General features: G+C 41.7%; 1 protein-coding gene across 1 annotated transcript in view; it reads right to left on the bottom strand.

Moving 5' to 3' along the window:
- Window positions 1-4174: 4174 nt before the first annotated feature.
- col4a4 (collagen, type IV, alpha 4) overlaps window positions 4175-22548 on the bottom strand; it is a 51579-nt gene continuing 33205 nt past the window's right edge. The window contains exons 21-47 of the mRNA XM_053647642.1: window positions 22222-22311; window positions 21584-21741; window positions 21228-21300; window positions 21039-21145; window positions 20606-20789; window positions 19523-19591; window positions 19202-19309; window positions 18726-18944; window positions 18416-18577; window positions 17680-17847; window positions 17274-17417; window positions 16694-16801; window positions 16144-16325; window positions 15762-15825; window positions 15502-15576; window positions 15121-15228; window positions 14378-14485; window positions 12564-12635; window positions 12183-12311; window positions 11352-11459; window positions 10723-10878; window positions 10056-10163; window positions 9431-9568; window positions 6113-6229; window positions 5425-5613; window positions 5039-5322; window positions 4175-4417 (exon numbers count right to left, since the gene is read on the bottom strand). Coding sequence (XP_053503617.1) covers window positions 4175-4417; window positions 5039-5322; window positions 5425-5613; window positions 6113-6229; window positions 9431-9568; window positions 10056-10163; window positions 10723-10878; window positions 11352-11459; window positions 12183-12311; window positions 12564-12635; window positions 14378-14485; window positions 15121-15228; window positions 15502-15576; window positions 15762-15825; window positions 16144-16325; window positions 16694-16801; window positions 17274-17417; window positions 17680-17847; window positions 18416-18577; window positions 18726-18944; window positions 19202-19309; window positions 19523-19591; window positions 20606-20789; window positions 21039-21145; window positions 21228-21300; window positions 21584-21741; window positions 22222-22311 — 3671 coding nt within the window. The remainder of the gene's footprint in view (window positions 4418-5038; window positions 5323-5424; window positions 5614-6112; window positions 6230-9430; window positions 9569-10055; window positions 10164-10722; window positions 10879-11351; window positions 11460-12182; window positions 12312-12563; window positions 12636-14377; window positions 14486-15120; window positions 15229-15501; window positions 15577-15761; window positions 15826-16143; window positions 16326-16693; window positions 16802-17273; window positions 17418-17679; window positions 17848-18415; window positions 18578-18725; window positions 18945-19201; window positions 19310-19522; window positions 19592-20605; window positions 20790-21038; window positions 21146-21227; window positions 21301-21583; window positions 21742-22221; window positions 22312-22548) is intronic.

Genomic DNA, 22548 nt, shown 5'->3' with positions numbered 1-22548 from the left:
CCCGAGTAAGGTCCTTTTTTCACATATTTATTTCTCAATTAGTCTCTGAGCCAAAGCGATAAATATTTTGAAAGTGGTCTCCTTGAAGCATTGGAGCATTTCGTCTATTCTGCCAATACTTTGACTTCTTTACACACACACACACACACACATATATATAAAATAATGTCCTAGCCTAATAAAAAGACATTAATTAGACATTACTCAACAGAATCGAGCTGCTGTTACCAGTCTTTTTGCGTAGTTCTCCACAATGTTGGTACACCTAGATTTGAAGATCTCCTCTTTGCAGAACAGTTCAATCTGGGACAATGATGGCTAGGGTCAGGACTTTGACTAGGCCACTCCAGAACATCCAGTTTCCTAGCAGGCCACTCTATAGTAGCTTTGACCTTATGCTTGAGGTCGTATCTGCTTGGCTCCATCCATCCTCCTTTCGATCTTGATAAGTTCGCAAGTCCTTGCAGATGAGAAACATCCCTAAACCATTATGCTGCCACCACCGTGCTTCACAGTCAGGATGGTGTTCCTTACTGGCAGTTTTTGTAAGATGACAATGCAGCCATGATGACTCAACAGGAGGTGGAAGTGTAGCTGAAAACGGAGAGTCTGGAAAACAAAGTAGAGAAATGTAGCTGCAAGCAGCGATCTGCGGGGTCCAAGCACTCCTTGCAGAAAGCACTACCAGTGGTCAGTTCTTGCCCAGATACATGGCTCAATAAAGAAACCATACAAAACTTAACCATACTTCCATCTTTTTTTGTGTGTGTGTGATTATAGCTCAGTGCTGGTTGTGTGAAATGCCTGTTAAAATCTGATTGGCTGCAAGCCCTGCCTCTAGTTTATGAAGTATATGATATGTTTAGCATATTATGCAAATTGTCATAAAATTAGTGGGTGTGGCTAAATGGTCGAAAAGGCCATTTTTAAAGTAGTTTCAAGCTAGAACATAAATTTCACTGCACACTTTATTTTCCAGAAGATGTGCTTGGTTTTGTGTGCGCAAACAAATAATTTCAGTTCCACGTTGTAACACTACAAAACCTGGAAAAGTTGAACAGGGGGCGAATACTTATACTTACAGCAAGGTGCTGTAATATACTCAAAAATAATTCGAAATAGTACAAAAATATGCAATTTGAGACAGTTCTGCTGTTTTTAACTTGCTAGTCCATACCTGTATATTACCTAATATTTTTCACAAGATTAACATTAAACAAATATTAAGCATATCTAAACATCTAGACTATTTTTTTTTTTTTACAGTAGCAGATATTTTTGCGTATTTCATGCATTTATGTCTAGAAAGAAGCAACATTTTTAAAGGGACTGAAGCATCGATGAGCGTCAGCGTTCTGACCTGAAATCTGAATATCAACACAAACAAAAACGGACCGTGAACGAAATCACAAAAGCACTCGAGATGAATCTGGGAACTCGGTATCTTTTATTGAAACTGCACTGGCCGCTAATAAAATGTTCACCTTGTACAAGAAACAATACAAATAGTCACGCTACAAACAAAAATAAAACTAAATCAGAAACAAAACAAACGAAAAGAACTGGGCAGATCACATCAGACTCGACTCGACGTACAACAAAGGAGCGAGAAGCGACATTTCCATGTCCTGAATGTCCACAGGTGCGTGTTTGATATCCACGTGATTACTATTCCAACCTTCGTGATCATCTGTGATGCGCAACATGTTCCTGAGGACATTTTGATGTTCTTCTTGGAAAGTCTGTTTCTTTCGGAAAGCGCCTGTCTTCTAAGGTTCCTTATTTTGGACAGATTTGAAAAAGCATTGCATGTAAAAAATAAAATAAAATAAAATAAAAACCTGTGGCATGCAGGTAACACAATTATATATTTTTTGTCTTATTTTTTGTCTTTTTTGAGGGCCGGTGAGGGAATGACTTACATTATAGCCGCTATAACGTAAGTGAGAACAGGAACGAAATAGTTCGCATGACGTTAAATGTAAATATTTACGGATAAAAAGTTTCGTCATACACCAGAACTTTTAGCACGATCGCTAGTTCATTCTTTCACTCGAGGATGGATCCCGAGCTAGCCAAAGTTCTACTGATGACCACTTGTAAGGTAGCGAGAAAATCTAGCTGGGTTGCTAGCAAGTTAGCGGCTAGCAAAGAAGTGACGTGAGCTAAAACATTTCCTGTGACATCGTGTCCGTCATTTTAGCTCGCTTCAAATAGACAGGAGACGAGAAACAAGCTCATCGCGACTCATTCAGGGATCGCGAGTTTATTCTGCAATGTTTGTCGAAACGTTAATGGATAAAATGATACAATTATGCAGATTAAAAAAAAAATCTATTTTACCCCACAACGTTCGGTTCAGGGCTTCCGTATATAAAATAAGTTCTTCCTAAATAAATTAAAAGATGATAAAATGTCATTTCAACAGTGAAACATATTTACATCCGGTAGCGTAGACAGTATAATACCTATAAGTTCCCATATCCACAGTTACTGTAAAATGATATGGTGAAGAATACTGAATACTGGAGTTAGTTTGGTTTAATTCTGGTAATAATTAGTAATAGCACCACAAACAGAAACAACCAGAAAAAACTTTCATCTACTTTAGGGAAGATTCTCTAACAAGCGTTCACGGCTGGTGCTTTTAGTTGACTTTCCCAGGGAAAAAAGAAAAGATGAAACACTCAAGCATCTAAAAATATGTATCAATTCCAATAAAGTGCAAATATTGAAATGTGCCGTTAAATGCAACCATGAAATATATGAATATTTGCATGCACACTGAGGTCGAGTAGAGAGTCAGCAGTAATGATGCACATATATAACATTACAGACAGATGGCTACAAGGTTCTGTGGAAACCACAGCTATAAGGTAGGAGAAAATAAGGTAAATCATAAAGAAGAAACTGAGCATTTGATGCTCCGTAGGTGGAAATGCTACTCAATGACCTTAAGCACCATGTTGTTACGACCGAACCCATAGTAAAACTGGCACACCACCTTTCATCAATGCTTTCCTTTCAGCATTTACAATCATTTTCAACTATAAGGTATTGGATTCATTTTCTATTCTTGTTATAAGAACTAGTAAAACTCTAAGGTGCCTTGCATAAGTATTTACACCCCACCCCAAATGTGGAAAAAGCTTCTCTGGTATTAGGAGATCAAAATTGAAATACAAAGCGTTAGGGTTGGGACAAACCCAGTACTGCTCATCATGCTGAGAACACTATCCACACTGAGAAGCATGGTGGTGGTAGAACTATGTTCTGGAGAAGCTTCTTATCAGCAGAGATTGGGAAACTGGTCAAGGTTCAGGGCAAGATGAATGGATGGATTCAAATACAAGGCAATCTTTGAAGAAAAGTGGAGGTTCACTTCCTTAACAAGACAATAAACCTAAGCGTACTGCCAAAGCTATGCTGGAGTGGCTCAAAAACCAAGAAGCTGAAAGCCCCAGATTTCAATCCGGTCACGAACCTGTGGCAAAACTTTCTGAGAGAATTTCTGTTCACATCCAGTCTGACAAAAGCTTCGGCAATGTTGCAGAGAAGAATGGCGAAAACGGTAAGGAACCAGATCTGCAAAATCGACTGAGGCGTAATCCTTGCAGCTGTAACTGCAGCCAAAAGTGATTGTCTCAGAGGGGCAAACAGCAAACTGTCGTCTACTTATTGTTTACTCGGTGACGATGTAAATATTTTGCACTTACAATTATGTAAAACCAAAAACTAGTAAAACTCACAGTTAGGTCCATTTCAGTTCCAGGCCGTAGTACAATAAAAAGGTGTTAAAGAACAGGGGCTTGAATACTTATGCAAGGCACTCTAATTCTTAAGTTTGTACCGTGAAGGCAATGTTTAAATTGTGTTTCGATGTTGAACTTTTGTGGAATTTTATTCGATTTTTTTTTTTTTTTTTACAAATCAGACAATAATTTGAGACCAGGTGCTCAGAATCACTAGCTATAAAACACTGCTCGAACCCTCAAGTATTAAGTGTGGAGAGGAAAAACGTGTGTACAAACTCGTTCACAGTTGTTCTTCAGTGTGAATAATCACAAACTGTTCAGTTCTTTCTTTTTTTTTTTAATGGAGTTATTATGACTCCACCCATCTTACATCCTCTGTAGCGTCACAAAGGAGGGCGCGAGACCGTTCCAGGCTGGTCTCACACCCTCAGGCAGACACTGCATCGGCTAACGTAATCACGCAGCTCGCTCGCTTCTTTTAAGATCACTTCTCGTTGCTCGCCATTGAAACTCATGAGCCAAAAGTTGTAGAGGTTGGCGAAATAGTGGCATGTCCCTTGTGGGCCCTGGCATTCCACGAATGGATGTGTGAAGAAATCCTGTAGGCAGCTTCCTGACGATGTGAGAGGCTGGCCGCCTCCTTCATCTCCTGACCCGGTGTGCTGATGTACAGAGATGACATCATCATATCACGTGCCATTAAATTAAGGCATTTTCACAATCATTTCAAAACATAGTATTTAACCTAGAAAAGGCAAATTTTTGCAAATATGTTCTTGACTTAGTTGAAATGTTAACTATGTTGAGATTAGTGGATGTGAAACAAATACGAAGTACTTTTTAGTTCTACCTATTTAAACCTATTTAGACACACCTGCCATCAGGAGGAACCTAACTGAATATATATATTAGAATGACATACGGTGTAATATATGGGCATATAAGATTCCACCAATGTCAGTCACCAGGTACGGATATTAGGAAAGCAGGAACACAAGGGTAACACTCAAGGTGATGCTACCACCACCACGATTCACCGTGCAGATAGTCAGTACCTGACTTCACTAGTGCCCTCATGGCCGAATTGGCACAAATCCCCGCACAACCACCCTCCATAAGCCTTCCCAGAGCATGGAGGTTATTATATTATAGTAAAATGGAAACTAAATCTGAAATGGGATAATCAACAAGCACATACAGGTGTGATTGGTCAGGTGTCGCAAACAGGCTCAATTCCCTCTTCCATACTCCACACACACGCTAACACAAACTCTCAGACTAACCATAAGGAAAGAATATCCAATCCAGAGGTTCCTCCAATTCGGCGGACACGTGGGTATGAGTCTTTCCTGGCTGTGAATGGCAATGGCCGGTGATGGAGCCTCACACACCACACACCTGCTGATGTGTGGCTGGATGTCCAGCCCAGACACGGGCCTTGTGGGTAATGGAGCAGTGGTGGCAAGCCAATAGGATTTGTCATTGCGGTTGGCATAGTTGCAGGCATGCTGGTTGCAGCGTGAAAAGGGCATAGTGCTGAAGACACGCATACACGACCCTACCTGACCTAACACACACACAGGGAGAAATAAAACTTAGATACGGGAGCAGATCAGGGATGGATTAAACACCGTTTAGTATGTGTAGGTATGCGTGTTGTGTTTGATACCTAGGTCTTGCGGGTGTGCTTTCTCTTGCCCCTCAAGGTACAGTAGGCTGTATCCCTCCCACAACTTTAACATATCTTGAGGACAAACAGGTACAACTGTTGATTGGCTGTGGATGACCAATAGGAAGCCTGAGCTGAAACGCTCAGAAGGGCCGGGAGGACCTTCATCTCCTGGAGGTCCTTGTTGGCCTAGAGAGAGAGAGAGAGAGAGAGAGAGAGAGAGACAACAAGATGGCAAATTTGGATTAATCTTACTGCAATGAAAGAACATTTAACACCTGAAAACCCATTGATTTGTTGAACTTTTTGGCCTTGGCACAAAGAAATCCACCACTGCTCACTCAAAGAACAAAAACATCTCCCACAACATGATGCTATCACCACCATGCTTCACTGTAGGGATGCTTTTCATCAGCAGGGACTGGGAAACTGGTCAGGGTTCAGGAAAAAGATGGATGGAGCCAAACACACTGCAAATCTAGAAGAAAAAACCTGTTCCAGAGACTTGAGACTGGGACGGATGTTCCCCCGTCCCAACTGTAATGAAATTTATCACCTGAAAATATAACTTAGCCATAATTAATTAACTTAGCTAATAATTTTATTCAGTTATGCTGCTGTAGGTAGCACACTCGTTGGAAATACTTGCTGCTGTCTAACAGTGATTCAACCACACACACCAACACACCTTGCCTGCCTGGTGAACCTCTGGCACCCTCCGGTCCAGGGTCTCCAGGAGGTCCGATATGGCCAGGTGGTCCTGGTTCACCGTCCAACCCTTGATCTCCCACTGGGCCTTTTGTCCCTGTGATGAAAAAGAAAAAGACTCCATGAGAGAAATTTAGCAAACATAAAGAACAAAATGCATACAGGATGTTCTGTTAGCCAGAAACCTTTATACCAGTATGAATGAATGAATGCCTTTATTGTCACTATACACATGTACAATGAAATTAAGAGCCACTCCTTTTTGTTCCGTGCCAACATGTACATAAAATAAATAGGATAAACACGAAATGAGGGGGGGGGGGGGCGTACTACAATATGCACAGTTCTGAGACACTGTGTACCTATACTGTGAAATCAGTACATGTATGTGTTTAGAATGGTTATAGCTTTTGGGAAAAAACTATTCTTGAATCTATTAGTCCTTGTTCTGATGCACCTGTAACGTCTCCCTGAGGGCAACAGATTAACCAGATCAGAGTCAGGGTGAGAGCTGTCCTTAATGATGGTTTTTCCTCTGCTGAGGCAACGGGAGTTGTAAATATCCATCAGGGAGGGGAGAGGGCAGCCAATGATCTTCTGTGCTGCTCTTATTACTCTCTGAAGCCTCTCCCTGTCTGCCGCGGTGCAGCTGCCGTACCATACCGTGATACAGTATGTCAGCAGGCTCTCGACGGACGAGCGGTAGAAGGTCAGCAGCAGATTGGGGTCAGATTGTACTTCCTGAGAACACTCAGGAAGTGTAGCCGCTTTTGAGCCTTCTTAATAACCGCTGTGATGTTGTCTGTCCAGGAGATGTCAGCAGAGATAAGGACGCCAAGAAACCGGAAGGTGTGGACCCTCTCCACACACTCACCATTGATGAAAAGGGGGGCTAGCTCAGTGTTGTGCTTCCTGAAGTCTACAATGATCTCCTTGGTTTTCTTAGTGTTTAGAGCCAGATTGTTCTCTGAACACCAGGCTGCCAAGTTCAGGACCTCCTCTCTGTAGGCTACCTCATCTCCCTTTGAGATGAGTCTGACCACTGTGGTGTCGTCAGCAAACTTGACAATAAGATTGTTATTGTGGACCGGACTACAGTCGTAGGTGTAGACAGTACAGGAGGGGGCTCAGCACACAGCCCTGTGGAGAACCAATGCTCAACGTGCGAGTGGACGAGAGGTGGGGTCCGAGTCTCACTGTCTGAGACCGGTTAGTGAGAAAGCCCTTTATCCAGCCACATGTGAGGGGGGGGGGGCAAGAGTGACCAATTTGGTGATGAGAATATCTGGAATGATTGTATTAAAAGCCGAACTGTAATCCACAAAAAGCATCCGGACGTAGCTCTGTTGCTGCTCTAGATGTCTCAACATGGAGTGGAGAGCTACGGCGATAGCATCCTCTGTAGATCTGTTTGCGCGATATGCAAACTGATAAGAATTGAAGTCTGGGGGGAGGTAGTCCTTGATGTGCTGAAGAACCGACCTCTCAAAGCACTTCATGATAACTGGAGTGAGGGCCACAGGACGATAATCATTTAGGCTAGTGGTGGGAGACTTCTTTGGCACTGGAATGATTGTGGCTGATTTTAGGCAGGACGGGATGACTGCTTGGGCCAGGGAAAGATTGAAGATTCTGGTAAAGATGTGGGCAAGCTGGTGGGCACACGATCTGAGCACCTTACCAGGTACTCCATCTGGGCCAGCAGCCTTCCTGGGGTTCATTGCCAGAAACATCCGTCTAACATCGTGTTCCCTCACAGTAAGTAGAGTGGTGCAGAAACCAGGAGGGGATGGAGGCAGGGCTGGACTGGTGCGGGAGCCAGATGAGGGTGGAGGCAAGGCTGGAGCAGATGAGTGCTGTTGTTGTGATGTTTCAAAGTGAGCAAAGAAGCAATTTAGCTCTTCTGCCAGCATCGCACTCAGGTCTCCTGTTGTCCTGTTGTACCCATGGCATTTTAATTGTGTTTTAAATATACTACCCATGACTGCAAATCTAGAACATATTGTTGTTGTTGTTGTTGTCGTGTCCTCTGAGACATGTAAAGCCAGCCAACTGCATCTTTTCAAACTGCTGCATCACAGAGCAGTGTAATACACTTGGATGAAAGTGCTATCTGGCTTTCATTTAGGATAACTCTGATCATTTGTTCTTTGAGCAAAGGAGGCCAGGACCATCCAATAATCACTACAACACACACACACACACACACACACACCCCAGGGACCTTTTTCTTTTTAATTACTATTTAACAGTCACAAAAAATGGACAAATGAGGAGTCAAGCTTGATTCGTATTGACAATCTGCAAGACAAGCATCCATAATGTAGGAAGTTGTTCTCATTTCTTGGTTGTACCGATAATCAATTCATGATGAGTCGTCTCCTTTGTCACTGACACAGAACACAAATTCAATATCAGTCTTTATATATTCACCATCAAATGTTGAGGTATGCTAGCGTTAGGTTCATTAAATTTGCTGCTAGATTTCTGCATTTTTCTGTCGGTAATGCTCTATAAACCGTAGCATTTGTTCCAGCAGGGTTATTAAATATTGGCTAATCAGTTCAAGTATATACTTTGACTCGGATAGTTATACGTTTCTTTGAATTGAATTGATAGTTATACGTTTATTTGAATTGAGTACGTTTCAAGGTAGATACTCTTTGACTTTCACTCAAAGGGTAGATTTTTGCTCCATCCTGCTGTAGTGAATAATCAACAGGTCAACACTTCATGACACACATTCAATATCTTTTAAAACATTTGTAGCTGTGTTTATCTTTTATAGTTATGACTGTCATATATCTAATATTTATCAGCAGCCCAACAATGACATGATTAAGGTTGAATAATTTATTATCATGAATAATAATTAATTATTATTTATGTATATATATTATTTATTTACAAAGAAATCACCCCCGTCCTCACTTCTTTGTTTTTTATTTTATTTACGGCCATTAGTGGTGCTGTTGCGCTCAGTTCCACCAAAGTAGTGAAAAAAAAATAAAAATTGAAAATAAAATCCACCTTAAGACATTTGTTAACAGCTGGTGTGATGTGGACGCCAAAAAGGAATCATTATATCAATGTCGTTTTTATTATATGAAAACCAACGATCATCTAGAAGAGGATGACTTTCCTTTCGAGTCTGTTTCCTCTAAGTGTTTTCTAGTCACTGTCACCTATAGCTTGTTCGTTAGGGGTCTGAACCCAGATTTCTGAAAAGCTACTTCGTGACAATGTGTGCTGACAATGTGTAAAACGTGTGTGTGTGTGTGTGTGTGCTCACGTGTACCTTTTAGACCTGCACTTCCCTGAATTCCTATAAGTCCTGGAAAGCCAGGTTCACCAGGAGGTCCAGGAAGTCCAGGTGGACCTGGAGTCGGCCTGCCGGAATCCCTATGAATAATATTCCCTACATGTCCAGGAGAACCTAAAGCCAATGAGAGAGAGAGAGAGAGAGAGAGAAAGAGAGAGAGAGCGTAAGTAAAGGAATGCACGTGTAATACATGATATAATTTTTTTATGCTTAGATTTAATCTATCAAACAGACTAGATTTTTTAATGGTAGTTTTTAGTAGTAAAATTAATAATAATAATAATAATAATGATAATAACACTTTTGCATTTAATGCACAACATAGTCAAACAAAAAAAAATTGCCAACAAGTCTATCTTTCTTTGATTAAGGTTATCTTGTAATGTTTCTTTGCTGTGATTGGCTAGTACTTGATACATGTGGTGTAAATGAAAAATATTTTAATTCTTATTAATTTATGTCAACTGTAGATGTTAAGTGCAGTACAAATCTCTGAACTCCAAAACCTTTGAGGATAAGAAATGCAATACTGCACAACAGAACTTGACAAAAAAAAACATAAAAAAAAAAACAAAACTCCTGTTTAAGGAAGAACGCTGACCTCGGTCTCCTTTTAGTCCTTTAGTGCCCCTGAGCCCGGGGCTGCCATTTTCTCCTGGTAAGCCAGAAGGTCCAGGATCTCCAATAAGTCCTGGGTCTCCTTGCTCACCTGATGACACAGATAATGAATCGAGCAATCTAGTATATCCGGTTAGAGAAGTTACACAAAAGTTGCTTAGCTGAAACCTTAGCTTTACTGATACGAGATACAACGGAAGAACAGTACATTATGAAACTGACAATGTTTTGTAGGCTTTAAACCGTCGGCACGTATTCTTTGCAGGACGTTATCAAAAAACATTGGCATTATTTTATTCATTCGACTACACAGAATAGCAAATTAAAAGCAGGATACAATAATCAACATCCTGCGTACTCTATGATTTCAGGACCTTTACTTATCTTGGATTCATTAAGTTGTGCGCACAATTAAACACATCAGTTTACATTGAAAAAAATTGATTAAAAAAAACACAAAAATTCTAGGATGAGCTGGATCTGATAAATTTGCTAGCTATGGAGGCGTAAAGTACATGCAGGTCATTTGAATAATTTGATGGGGAGTTCAGAAATAGCATTTGAGAAGTTATGATATAATTTTTGGGCTTTGAATATAGTTCCTAATGATGTTCTTTACATATTCATATATTCATATTTGTCCAGAATACCTTTCTGTCCATGGAGGCCTGAAACCCCGACCTGGCCTTTGGGACCACAATCACCTATTTGTCCTTTACTTCCAGGAGGACCATGTGTACCTGGGTCCCCCTCATCCCCCCGCACAGGTATTGCCAGGCCTGCCAGTCCCATAGGCCCCCTAAGTCCTAAAACATCCCAACAGATAAAAAGAGCAAAGACACTATACTCTGTAATCATGTAGATGGGTTGTTAACAATCCTATAAATGTTGACGTCATATAATCTAGATATTTAAACACCCAAAATTTCCGAAATTGTTGTTAGAAATACGTCGTCATACGACTTGAAGTAAAATTTAATCGCCTTCAATAATGACAGACATTTCTGTTAGTATGTTAATACTTAGGAGGTATATGTTGAAGATTGCTGTGTAAATCAGCGCAGAATTAAAGTCCTAAACTAGCCTAATATAAACGAAGGCTGAATGGCATAGACGCCTTTTATCTCATCACATTTCCAGTACAGCGAAATTCTATCTTCACGAATCCCAGTCCCAATGCACACCTCATGTTATCTGTTCGATCTGAAAGACATATCTGTACTATCTGTTACATCCATAAGATTTCGATTTTAAAATGACCAGGCACACACTCGCTCACCTGGTGGGCCGTCACCACCCATAAAACCTGTTTCACCACTCTGTCCTCCTTTAGGGTTCTCACAGTCCCTGCCAGGAAGACCTGGAGGACCAGGATAACCAGGTTCACCTAAAGTGTGAAAGAGGGTGGACACATGAAGAGGGAAGGAGGAATGAAAGAAATATAGAAATATCCGTGCTTATCCTATGCTTGTATCAACAACAAATCAATATTCTACAATATTCCACAGTTATAAATGGAACGATATAAATCCCATTTTCTCCATAATTTGGTCACATTCCAATTCTCGTCCTACTTACTGGATAGGGTGAAGATTAACGCACGCTTCCTTCGAGGTACACGAAGCCAACCAATTACACCTTCTCAAACTGCTGCTCATGCTGTGTCAGAGGGCAGTGTAACACACTCGGAGGAAAGCGTTATCTACCACCTTCCTCATACACAACCCTCATAGATGCTCACAACTGGCTAGTGTCGCTGTGATAGACAGCGGAGAGAGTACGTCATCGCTCAAAACCAGACGGCACAGCCGCTTGGCTTTTGCCATCTTGGCTCACAGCCATGGCTGTCTGTGGCAACATCTGGTGCATTAACGTTTATTTCACCTTGGTGTTCTTAAATCAAAATGACCTGAACATGATCCATGCTATACCGTATGTGTATGTACTTTACATATACTATACATCATTATTTAGAAATTTGTTGCAAATAGGTGTCGCAAAAGTGTATCAGGTTTAAGGTAGCAGTAGAAGCGGCTATTGAGGACGATGGACCAGTACGACCAGTTTTTCCTTTTAAATATAATGGATTATGCTTGTGATGAGTACGCACCTGGCAATCCAGGTGGGCCGTGATAGCCTTTGACCCCTTGCTGGATAGGACCATGTGGCCCAGGGTCTCCTGGACAACCCTTTTCACCTGTCAGACCATCAGGCCCCCTATCCCCAGGTACACCTAGTCCTGAAAGAGGAAGTAAGAGAAACACATCTCATTTGTTTATTATTATTATTATTAGTAGTAGTAGTAGTAGATATACTTTTGGACTTAAGCTGCCAACCCTGAATGCAGCCCATGGACGCTTCATGTATAAAGACAGTTTATCATATACAAGATAACAACCACTCGTACATACATCAATCATGGATAATTATATAAACAGAAGACAAGGACACACTCAACAGACATCACAGGAACATGCATGCTAGCATTTACCGCGTGCCCCTGGTTCACCATTCACACCCTCTAATCCATCCAGTCCATGCAGTCCCGGTGGCCCTGGACAACCTGAAAAACCCCCCCCAAAAAATGTACTTTAAAAAACACAGTCACATGCTGTATAAAGTCCAGTGTAATTTGCATTTAGACTTTGAATAAGCTGTAGATATACAGTATCTCACAAAAGTGAGTACACCCCTCACATTTTTGTAAATATTTGATTATATCTTTTCATGTTTCAACACTGAAGAAATGACACTTTGCTACAATGTCAAGTAGTGAGTGTACAGCTTGTGTAACAGTGTAAATTTGCTGTCCCCTCAAAATAATTCAACACATAGCCATTAATGTCTAAACCGCTGTCAACAAAAGTGAGTACACCCCTAAGTGAAAATGTCCAAATTGGGCCCAAAGTGTCAATATTTTGTGTGGCCACCATTATTTTCCAGCACTGCCTTAACCCTCTTGTGCCTGGAGTTCACCAGAGCTTCACAGGTTGCCACTGGAGTCCTCTTCCACTCCTCCATGATGACATCACGGAGCTAGTGGATGTTAGAGACCTTGTGCTCCCCACCTTCCGTTTGAGGATGCCCCACAGATGTTCAATAGGGTTTAGGTCTGAGACTTCACCCTCAGCTTCTTTAGCAAGGCAGTGGTCATCTTGGAGGTGTGTTTGGGGTCGTTATTATGCTGGAATACTGTCCTGTGGCCAAGTCTCTGAAGGGAGGGGATCATGCTCTGCTTCAGTATATCACAGCACATGTTGGCATTCATGGTTCCCTCAATGAACTCTAGCTACCCTGTGCTGGTAGCACTCATGCAGCCCCAGACCATGACACTCCCACCACCATGCTTGACTGTAGGCAAGACACACTTGTCTTTGTACTCCTCACCTGGTTGCCGCCACACACGCTTGACACCATCTGAACCAAATAAGTTTATCTTGGTCTCATCAGACCACAGGACATGGTTCCAGTAATCCATGTCCTTAGTCTGCTTGTCTTCAGTAAACTGTTTGCGGGCTTTCTTTTGCTTCATCTTTAGAAGAGGCTTCCTTCTGGGTCGACAGCCATGCAGACCAATTTGATGCAGTGTGCAGCGTATGGTCTGAGCACTGACAGGCTGACCCCCCACCCCTTCAACCTCTGCAGCAATGCTGGCAGCACTCATACGTCTATTTCCCAAAGACAACCTCTGGATATGATGCTGAGCACGTGCACTCAACTTCTTTGGTCGACCATGGCGAGGCCTGTTCTGAGTGGAACCTGTCCTGTTAAACTGCTATATGGTCTTGGCCACCGTGCTGCAGCTCAATGTCTGGGTCTTGGCAATCTTCTTATAGCCTAGGCCATCTTTATGTAGAGCAACAATTCTTTTTTTTCAGATCCTCAGAGATTTCTTTGCCATGAGGTGCCATGTTGAACTTCCAGTGACCAGTATGAGGGAGTGTGAGAGCGATGACACCTGCTCCCCATTCACACCCGAGACCTTGTAACACTAACAAGTCACATGACATCGGGGAGGGAAAATGGCTAATTGGTCCCAATTTTAACATTTTCACTTAGGGGTGTACTCACTTTTGTTGCCAGCGGTTTAGACATTAATGGCTGTGTGTTGAGTTATTTTGAGGGGACAGCAAATTTACACTGTTACACAAGCTGTACACTCACTACTTTACATTGTAGCAAAGTGTCATTTCTTCCGTGTGGTCACATGAAAAGATATAATCAAATATTTACAAAAATGTGAGGGGTGTACTCACTTTTGTGAGATACTGTATTGTAGATCAATAAATAATAATAAACCAGTACCTTTTGGGCCATTGTGGCCTGATGGTCCAGTAGGTCCAGGAGGTCCAGGAGGCCCTGAAGGACCTTCGGCACCACATTTACCTCTGGGTCCCGCAGGACCAATAACACCTTGGATACAGAGAGAGAATAGAAGAACATCTGTGACATCTATCAGAGTGGAATTTTTTTAAGTCTTTTGGACTTGAACCCATTACCAGCATGCAATGAGGTTCAAGTTAGAAAATCTCTGTGTTTCACCGTTAAAAACGAAAGAACAAGGACATCTTTTCTTACGTGTCATATTAATGAAAAATCCAAGGTAGACATAGTGGAGAGAGCAAACACTGGACTCAGAGTCCGATAATGCAATGCAGCTATACGACCCGGCTCCACCGAGTTACAACAGAAACTCCACTGTGATGGTGTTGATAGTGGGATCAGCGTGAAAGTTGAAGCTTTTGGAAGCTGATCTCTTTGAGCAGAATGTATAGATGAGACGGTGAGAGAGCTGGACAGACTAAAGAATTAAAGTGCCGCTGCATTGCTCTCTTTAGGTAGAGATGAAACAAGAGTCTAAGGCCCACTGGCACCACTATCAGCGCCCAGCTGTACTGGGTGGAGGGAGGGGTTGGGCTTAACTTGAACATTTATACTAGCCATCCCTGGAATCTAACAACTACTCTACAACAAAACCTTATTCGTGAAAAGGACAATAACTCAATAACTGATGAGGACATTTTTCAGGAACAATACGACAAGTCTACCTGGGGGTCCACAGTGTCCTCGATTTCCAACAGGACAAGGTTTGCCAGGCCGTCCACACTGACCAGGCGGACCCTCTTCTCCCTCATCTCCCTCATCTCCAGGAGAACCTGCAAGAGTGATAAATGTTTGGGTGAAATTCTTACTTTCATTATTGTGCTTTCTTATTGGCCCTGGTGCCATTTCTTTTGATTTTATAGCATTACATTTTTACTGACCACTGTGTACAGTACGTTAGCTTAATTTTGATTATTTATGGAATAGACTGACAAAATAAATAAATGAATAAATAAATAATAGAAGTTCTATAGTAGGAAGTGTACTATGTAAAGCACAAAAACTAACTTTATGAAAGACGTCAACAATAACGCCAGTGCACTTACCTGGGAAGCCATTTTGTCCAGATGGACCTCTCAAACCTGGAGGTCCTGGTGTACCTATGGAATCTCCTCTATCACCTAGTTAAACACAACAATTCATAGAGTTCAGTCCGAATGCATCGTTCGTCACTCATTATTTTGTAGCCAACAGACTGACTAACGTTTATTATGCCCACATTTTATTTATGTTGTTTTTTGTTGTTGTTGTTTTTTAATAAAACGTGTTTATACTTTTTAGTATTATGTTAAATAGATCACTTTACCTTTCAGCCCATCAAATCCAGGGAAACCTGGGAGTCCTGGAGATCCACTCAATCCTGGGTCACCCTAAGACCACAGAGCAACACATTTCAGAATGTGATATACTGTAGGGAATGCTTTTTTTTCCAGGCAGATTTTTATTCTGGTGGGATTCTGGATGTCTCACATCTCTGACTAAGGGTGAATAACCAGCTAAAAACTCATCATAGCTATAAAGAAAGGTCCAAAACTCCGAGCTCGGGATCAGAAATCATCGATTTGCTTGGGTTTACACTTTTATTTCATCTTGTTAATCTTAGGCAGGTATGAACATAACGTTGTCTCTCGATTACTGTGTAAAAAAAACAGAATGTGAACATTAATTACGATGCTTTATTAACTCACTGGATCTCCACATCCTCCAGTAAATCCGCTATGGCCTTTTAACCCTGGTAAGCCCTGGCGTCCAGGTCCACCTGGCCTTCCAAAAAGACCTTGTGGTCCTCGAGGGCCATTCTCAGAACCTGGAAGTCCAGGATACCCTGAAAAGCCATCTGGGCCGTGTTCACCCTTCTCACCTTTATCGCCTGAGATAGAGATACATAGATAATACATGCTTTTCTTTATTTTTAGAACCTTTGTGATCAGATTGAATGCATGAATGTACGAGCCAAAATTCAGTCAGTGGTCTATGAGGGAGATCTATTATTTCAAATTTGCTTTTAATTCATTAACAAATTGCTGCACTGTGAGAGGAATAAAACACTTCAGGATGTGATATTATTGGAAAATAATTGACTTCAGGGTGGTAACAGTAACTCTTTGATTATTTTCCTATAGCAGCATGCCTCTGAGCATTTTATTCTTTACTTAGGAATGCTCACAATGCATTGAAACCTCTGGGGGAAAAAAAATAAGACACACTTATGAAGAAAGAAATTCTCAGGTTTTTCACCTCGGAGACCAGGGAGTCCACACTGCCCAGGCATTCCTAGTAGCCCCTTCTTCCCCTTTTCAGCATTCACGTTAATCTCTCCTGGCATCCCAGGATTTCCATGGGAACCTGTAGGACAGACAATACAGGTTTTGAAGTACTTCTCATTATTTATTTAAAACCAGTTCCTACTCCATCAGGCTTGAGCTCATCATCTCATAGTTCCCTAACTAGCAGAGATGAGACGCTGCCGTAATTTAGCGCAAGTACATTATATAACTGCATTCAATTCTGGGATGTTTCCTGGCTCCAAGATTTCTCAATAATATGATGCTGAAAAATGGTGAGAAAAGAAGCTCTTGCGCTTTTGCTTTTAGGAGCTAACTTTGAAACCTGACTGTTACCCCTTTTCAGTCCAGGCATTACCTTGCTCAAGCCACAGGCACACGCATTTCGCGAAGTCTTGCCATAGTTAATCACTGTGCATTACTGAGCCTTGTATTCTGACTGCATTTCATTTTCTACCTTAGCACCAAAATCACATTTATGTGTTTCAGGGTGGAGTTTTTTTTTCGTTTAAGTAGTCCTTCTTTAAGCATACCTTTCTCTCCTTCCTCTCCATTTACGCCAGGACAACCTTGCCCCCCGTCAAAGCCTTTCTCGCCTTTTACGCCAGGTGGGCCTTGACATCCACACTCGCCAGGGCCACCAGGTAAGCCGGCCCATCCGGGTTGTCCAGGATGACCTGAGCGGCATCATGAAATCATTTTCAATTTTATCATGCAAAACTGACATCGTTGCTTGCATACTGTGGATTTTAACTGACAGGAACACATTACATTCATTTACATTTTAAATGTCATTTGCAGCCTTAAAGTGATAAATATTGGATCAAATGGTCTATTTGATGACCTGCTGACGTGGAAATAAATATACCCCTCATTTTAGCACAAGAAATCAATCAATCCGCCACTAATCTGATTCGGTTTTAGAACATGGACTTTTACCTTTCAATCCATTTGGACCAGGATCTCCAGACTGTCCTTCTGATCCTCGCCATCCCTGAGGACCAAAGTATCCCTGAGCACCAGGTGGGCCTGGTTTCCCAGTATCACCTTTCAGCCCCCTTCCAGGAATGCCAGGTGGTCCGGTACATCCCTTCTCACCACGTTCGCCTAAAATGTTTACACGTTCGATTCAACTCGGTTTTATTTGTATAGTGCTTTTAACGATAGATAATGTCGCAAAGCAGATTTAAATAAATCTGGATGCAGATTTAGATCCCTAATGAACAAGCCAGAGGTAACAATGGAAAGGAAATGCTCTATGAAACAACATGAGGAAGACATCTTGAGAGGGAAAGGGAAGCCTTCCTCATCTGGGTAACACCACGTAGTAGGATTGTAAACAAGTTTCTCCAAAATAATATTGTTAACTTCTTATGAGTACATTCCATATGATGTTGCCATAAACAACATCCAAATGGATTTGTTTTGCTTGCTTACAAAGATGTGCTTTGACCCCTATGACTGCTGCTTGCTGCTATCCTATGCTGATGATACTCACATTTTTGTCAGCACTAGCTCGACCACATTTATACTTCCACCTTCTCTTATATCATGTATTCAAGGAGTAAAGCAATGGATGAATATCAGTTTCCTAATACATAATAAGAGATTATTCCTAACTTTCTAAAATAACCTGACATTAACATTGATGCAGTCGTTGACGAACCCTTCTCACCTGGATTTCCATTACAGCCTGGGTCTCCTGGAAGTCCTGGGTTGCCCACTGTTCCAACTGGACACTGTACTGCACATGGGCCTGCAGACCCCTCTTTCCCAGGCTGACCATTTGCTCCTGGCTCTCCTTTCCTACCTCGAGCTCCAGGTACACCAGGAGAGCCTGTAGAAGCACAAACCATACAGCAACCCAAAGATCTAAGAAAAATATACACAATAACTGTATAGTAAAATGTTTTTATGTTAATCTTCTCTCTCTCTCTCTCTCTTTTTAATCTAATGGCATTAATGCTTGCTTGTCTCATGCCTACCTTCTCTACCAAGTGACCCTGGGGCTCCAGGGAATCCTTTAGGTCCTAAAGAGCCAGTGAGCCCACTAGGGCCCACTGGCCCTCGCTCTCCTACCAATGAGTCTCCAATGCATCCTTGTAACCCTGTGGGTCCAGTATTGCCGGGTATCCCTGGTTCCCCATGCAAACTCTTTCCAACAGGTCCACAGTCTCCTGGATCCCCCTGAGATCCACATAACCCTGATAAAGTGAAACAAGGCAATATTAAATTGTCCACAGTTTAGCAATGTTGCAAGGCTTGAACTGTAGATGTAAAGTTTGAGAATATGGCTCATCTTTAATCCATACACAAGAGGTATTAATGGTTCTCTAGCCTTCAGTGATGATGTTTTCTGACTACAGCTTCAGTCTTGTCTGGACATTTGTGCTTGGCACCATTCTCAACTTTCTTTTTTGTTGAAACCAGTCAGGTGCTCTGACTTTAGTGTAGTCACTACCTGCAGGGCCATTAGAACCAGGATTTCCAAGGTTTCCTTTCTCTCCCTTTGGTCCATTTATTCCATGATCCCCACAAGGCCCTGGATTTCCCTCCTCTCCTAAGCGGCCTATACAGAATATAAAAGTGTTACATTAAAATGTATTAGGAAATCAGGTACTTACACAGAGACTTACTAGAATAATAATAATTTTCCTTGTAATAAGATAGAAATACTCACACTTTTATGATCGAGCTGACATACTTTCTTTCATCCATTAATTTATTATTTATTAACTCAGCTATTAATTGAGTATCTATTGTGTTTTGCTGTAACAGCTACCTTGGTCACCAAGCTCTCCGTTTGGTCCACGGACTCCAGGACTGCCAGGTATACAGAGTTGCATATCACCTACACAGGAAACAAAGTCAACTCGGCATACAGTGCCTTGCATAATGTTTCCACATTTTGTAGTGGTTGCTTCTAATGCCATCACTCCTTCATCGCTCCTGACCTACACTCACCTACACATATAGTTCACATCAAATATCAAAATGGGAGAAAAAAATAGGATCTTAGTGACGTTGGCATGGTTGTTGGTGGCAAATTGGCTGGTTTGAGCATTTCAAAAAGTGCAGGAATCTCCAGTGATTTTCATAGATAACAGTCTGTAGAGCAGGGGTGTCCAATCTTATCCACAAAAAGCAAGTGTGGGTGCAGGTTTTCATTCCAATCAAGCAGGACATACACCTGATTCCACCTGTTTAATCAGTTGATCTTGGCTTTCAATAGACTCAGGTGTGTCTTCTACTTGGTTGGAATGAGAAACCTGCACTTACGCCGATCTTTTCCAGATAAGATTGGTCACCCCTGCTGTAGAGTTTATAGAGAATGGTCAAAAAAAAAACCAATAACTCAAATAACCACTCTTTACAACCATGATGATCAGAAAAGCATCTCAGAACACCCAATATTTTGAACCTTGAGGTGGGTTCCAATTTTGTCAGCCAAAGAACAGGAGTCTGTTAATTAGTTAATTAGTAATGACAATCCTGGACTAGCATTGCTGCCTCACAGCTCCCAGGTTCCAGATTTAGATCCTGGGTTTGAGTTACTCTCCATGTGGAGTTTCACATGTTCTTCAGGTTTCCTCCCACGTTCCAAAACATGCAGATACGCAGACTGGCTGCAGTAAATTGGTCAAAGGTACGAGTTTGTGAATATGTGTGAACGGTGCTAGGGTGAATTGTCCTATCCCGTGTCCAGCATTACTGGGATTGGCTCCAGTTCGAGTGTGACGCTTACAGTACTAGGATAATGAGGTTACTGAAGACGAATGAAGACGATGTCTTTTTCACACAAAATCTCTCATTTAACCATCGCTATCTGATGAGAATCTGAAAAGAGTTAACGAGTTAATTTTACCTTTGTTTCCTTTACGCCCAACATTTCCTCTCTGTCCTGGAGGTCCCTGGTCACCTTCATGTCCTCGATGACCTACTGGCCCAGGAATGCCTGAGCCTTGTGGTCCACAGGGACCTCTTGCACCTTTGAAACCCATATTTCCTGGACAACCTCGATCACCAGGAAAACCTGTAAAACTTTCACCCTTAAAAAGGAATAATCATCTGTCAGTGTGAAGAAGAACTGCTATGTCAAGCATATTTCTTTAGACATCGAGAAATCCTTGATCTAGCCATTGATAATCCCTCTCCCAAGATATACCATCCATCCATCCATCCATCCATAAATCTACCATCTATTTGTCATATTTTGCAAATTTCCCCTGTTTGTGTTGATCTCACCTTCTTAATGTTCATTGGCACAATACTTTTACCACAACCTTTAGATAACTAACCTCTGGACCACAATCTCCTGGAGGGCCAGGATTCCCATGATCCCCACACCTGCCATTGATACCCAGATTGCCCTCAGTCCCTGGTGTGCCAGCCGGTCCCTTTTGACCTTAAAGTAAATATGAATGTTATAATTTTTCAGTTTAAAATATGCTCAGAACCCTGCAAGAGCACTGTGCTACATGTCTCACCCTTGATATTCATCACAAACAGGTTTCCTTTTTCTCCTTTTATCCCCCTGAAACCTGGAAAACCCGGATAACCCTGTGAAAAACACACCACACTGTTCTGTGAAACACACCTCTGTTTAGTATTAGTTTTAGTTTATTAGATCCTTGTGAATAACCTGTTACTATAGAAATGATAGCATGTTCGAACAGGCGCATTAATATCAACCTGTGATTTCAATTATTAACTCCTTCTGACCAATCAAATTTAAGAATTCAACAGTGCTGTTGTATAATCCTAATTAATATTCAAATGTATATTAATATATGAATATTCACTCTTTTAAATAAGGGATTTTTTTTGGAGGACTTTTTCTTACAAAATGTCCTTTCAGCCCAGGTTCTCCATCAGGGCCAGTTTCACCTCGTGCACCAGGAAGCCCCTGCAGTCCTGGAGCACCGGGTTCGCCAGGTTCACCCGGGAAACCATTAACGCCGTAAAAAGTACTGACCGCACAACCACAGTCACCATTGTCACCTGTAAAACCACACCCACACAAAACACTTATTATATCCTGAAATCAGTTTTCACATGCAAACATTACCACTGGGATAAGTGTATATTTCAAAAACGAAATATTTCTAGAATACAGAAATCTAACTGTAAACAATACAAATGTGTGACCGTTTGCACATTCATAAATTATACGTAAACATTGGCAAATGGTTACGCTAAGGTTCAAGTAGAACATACTCCAGCCCTGTTGTTATACGAAAATGATGCACTTCGGTAGTAGGGGGTAGTGCCATTCGGCTTGCGTGCTCTGCCGCATCACACCCTGCCCCCTGGCGTGAATTATTTACGTGTCATTTCTTACTCATTGCTCAAAGAACACTGTAAGTCTTCGTAAACACCTACGGTCTCATGACATGGCTTAGTGCTATTCATATTAACTGTTACCCTATGAAAATATTCACATCTCTGCTTATGGTTGTGAGAATGTTGTGGTTGCATCACCTTGTTTCCCTTCATTGCCTTTAGAACCAGATGGACCTTTATCTCCTGTGATTCCAGGATCTCCTCTTTGGCCGGGGATGCAGGAGTATCCTACAACACACACACACACACACACACAGACACACATATTAAAATTAAAGTATCTCAAAGTTAAGGCATCTAAGTGGACTAGAGCTAGCACTAAAACAGGACAACAATTAAGTAGACTCAGTTCCCAGCTTTCGTGTCATTTGTTTTTCTGTTTCAGTCTTGTCTCCACCCTTGTCCTGTCTTTGGGTTGTTACCTGATCGTGTTCACCTGTTTTGTGTTAGTCCTGCCTGTCCCGT

This window comes from Ictalurus furcatus, chromosome 17, assembly GCF_023375685.1.
Source record: "Ictalurus furcatus strain D&B chromosome 17, Billie_1.0, whole genome shotgun sequence".
In the NCBI taxonomy this organism is placed as follows: domain Eukaryota; kingdom Metazoa; phylum Chordata; class Actinopteri; order Siluriformes; family Ictaluridae; genus Ictalurus; species Ictalurus furcatus.
Note: the sequence above shows the minus strand (reverse complement) of the source record. Positions and strands in the feature narration are given on the sequence as shown.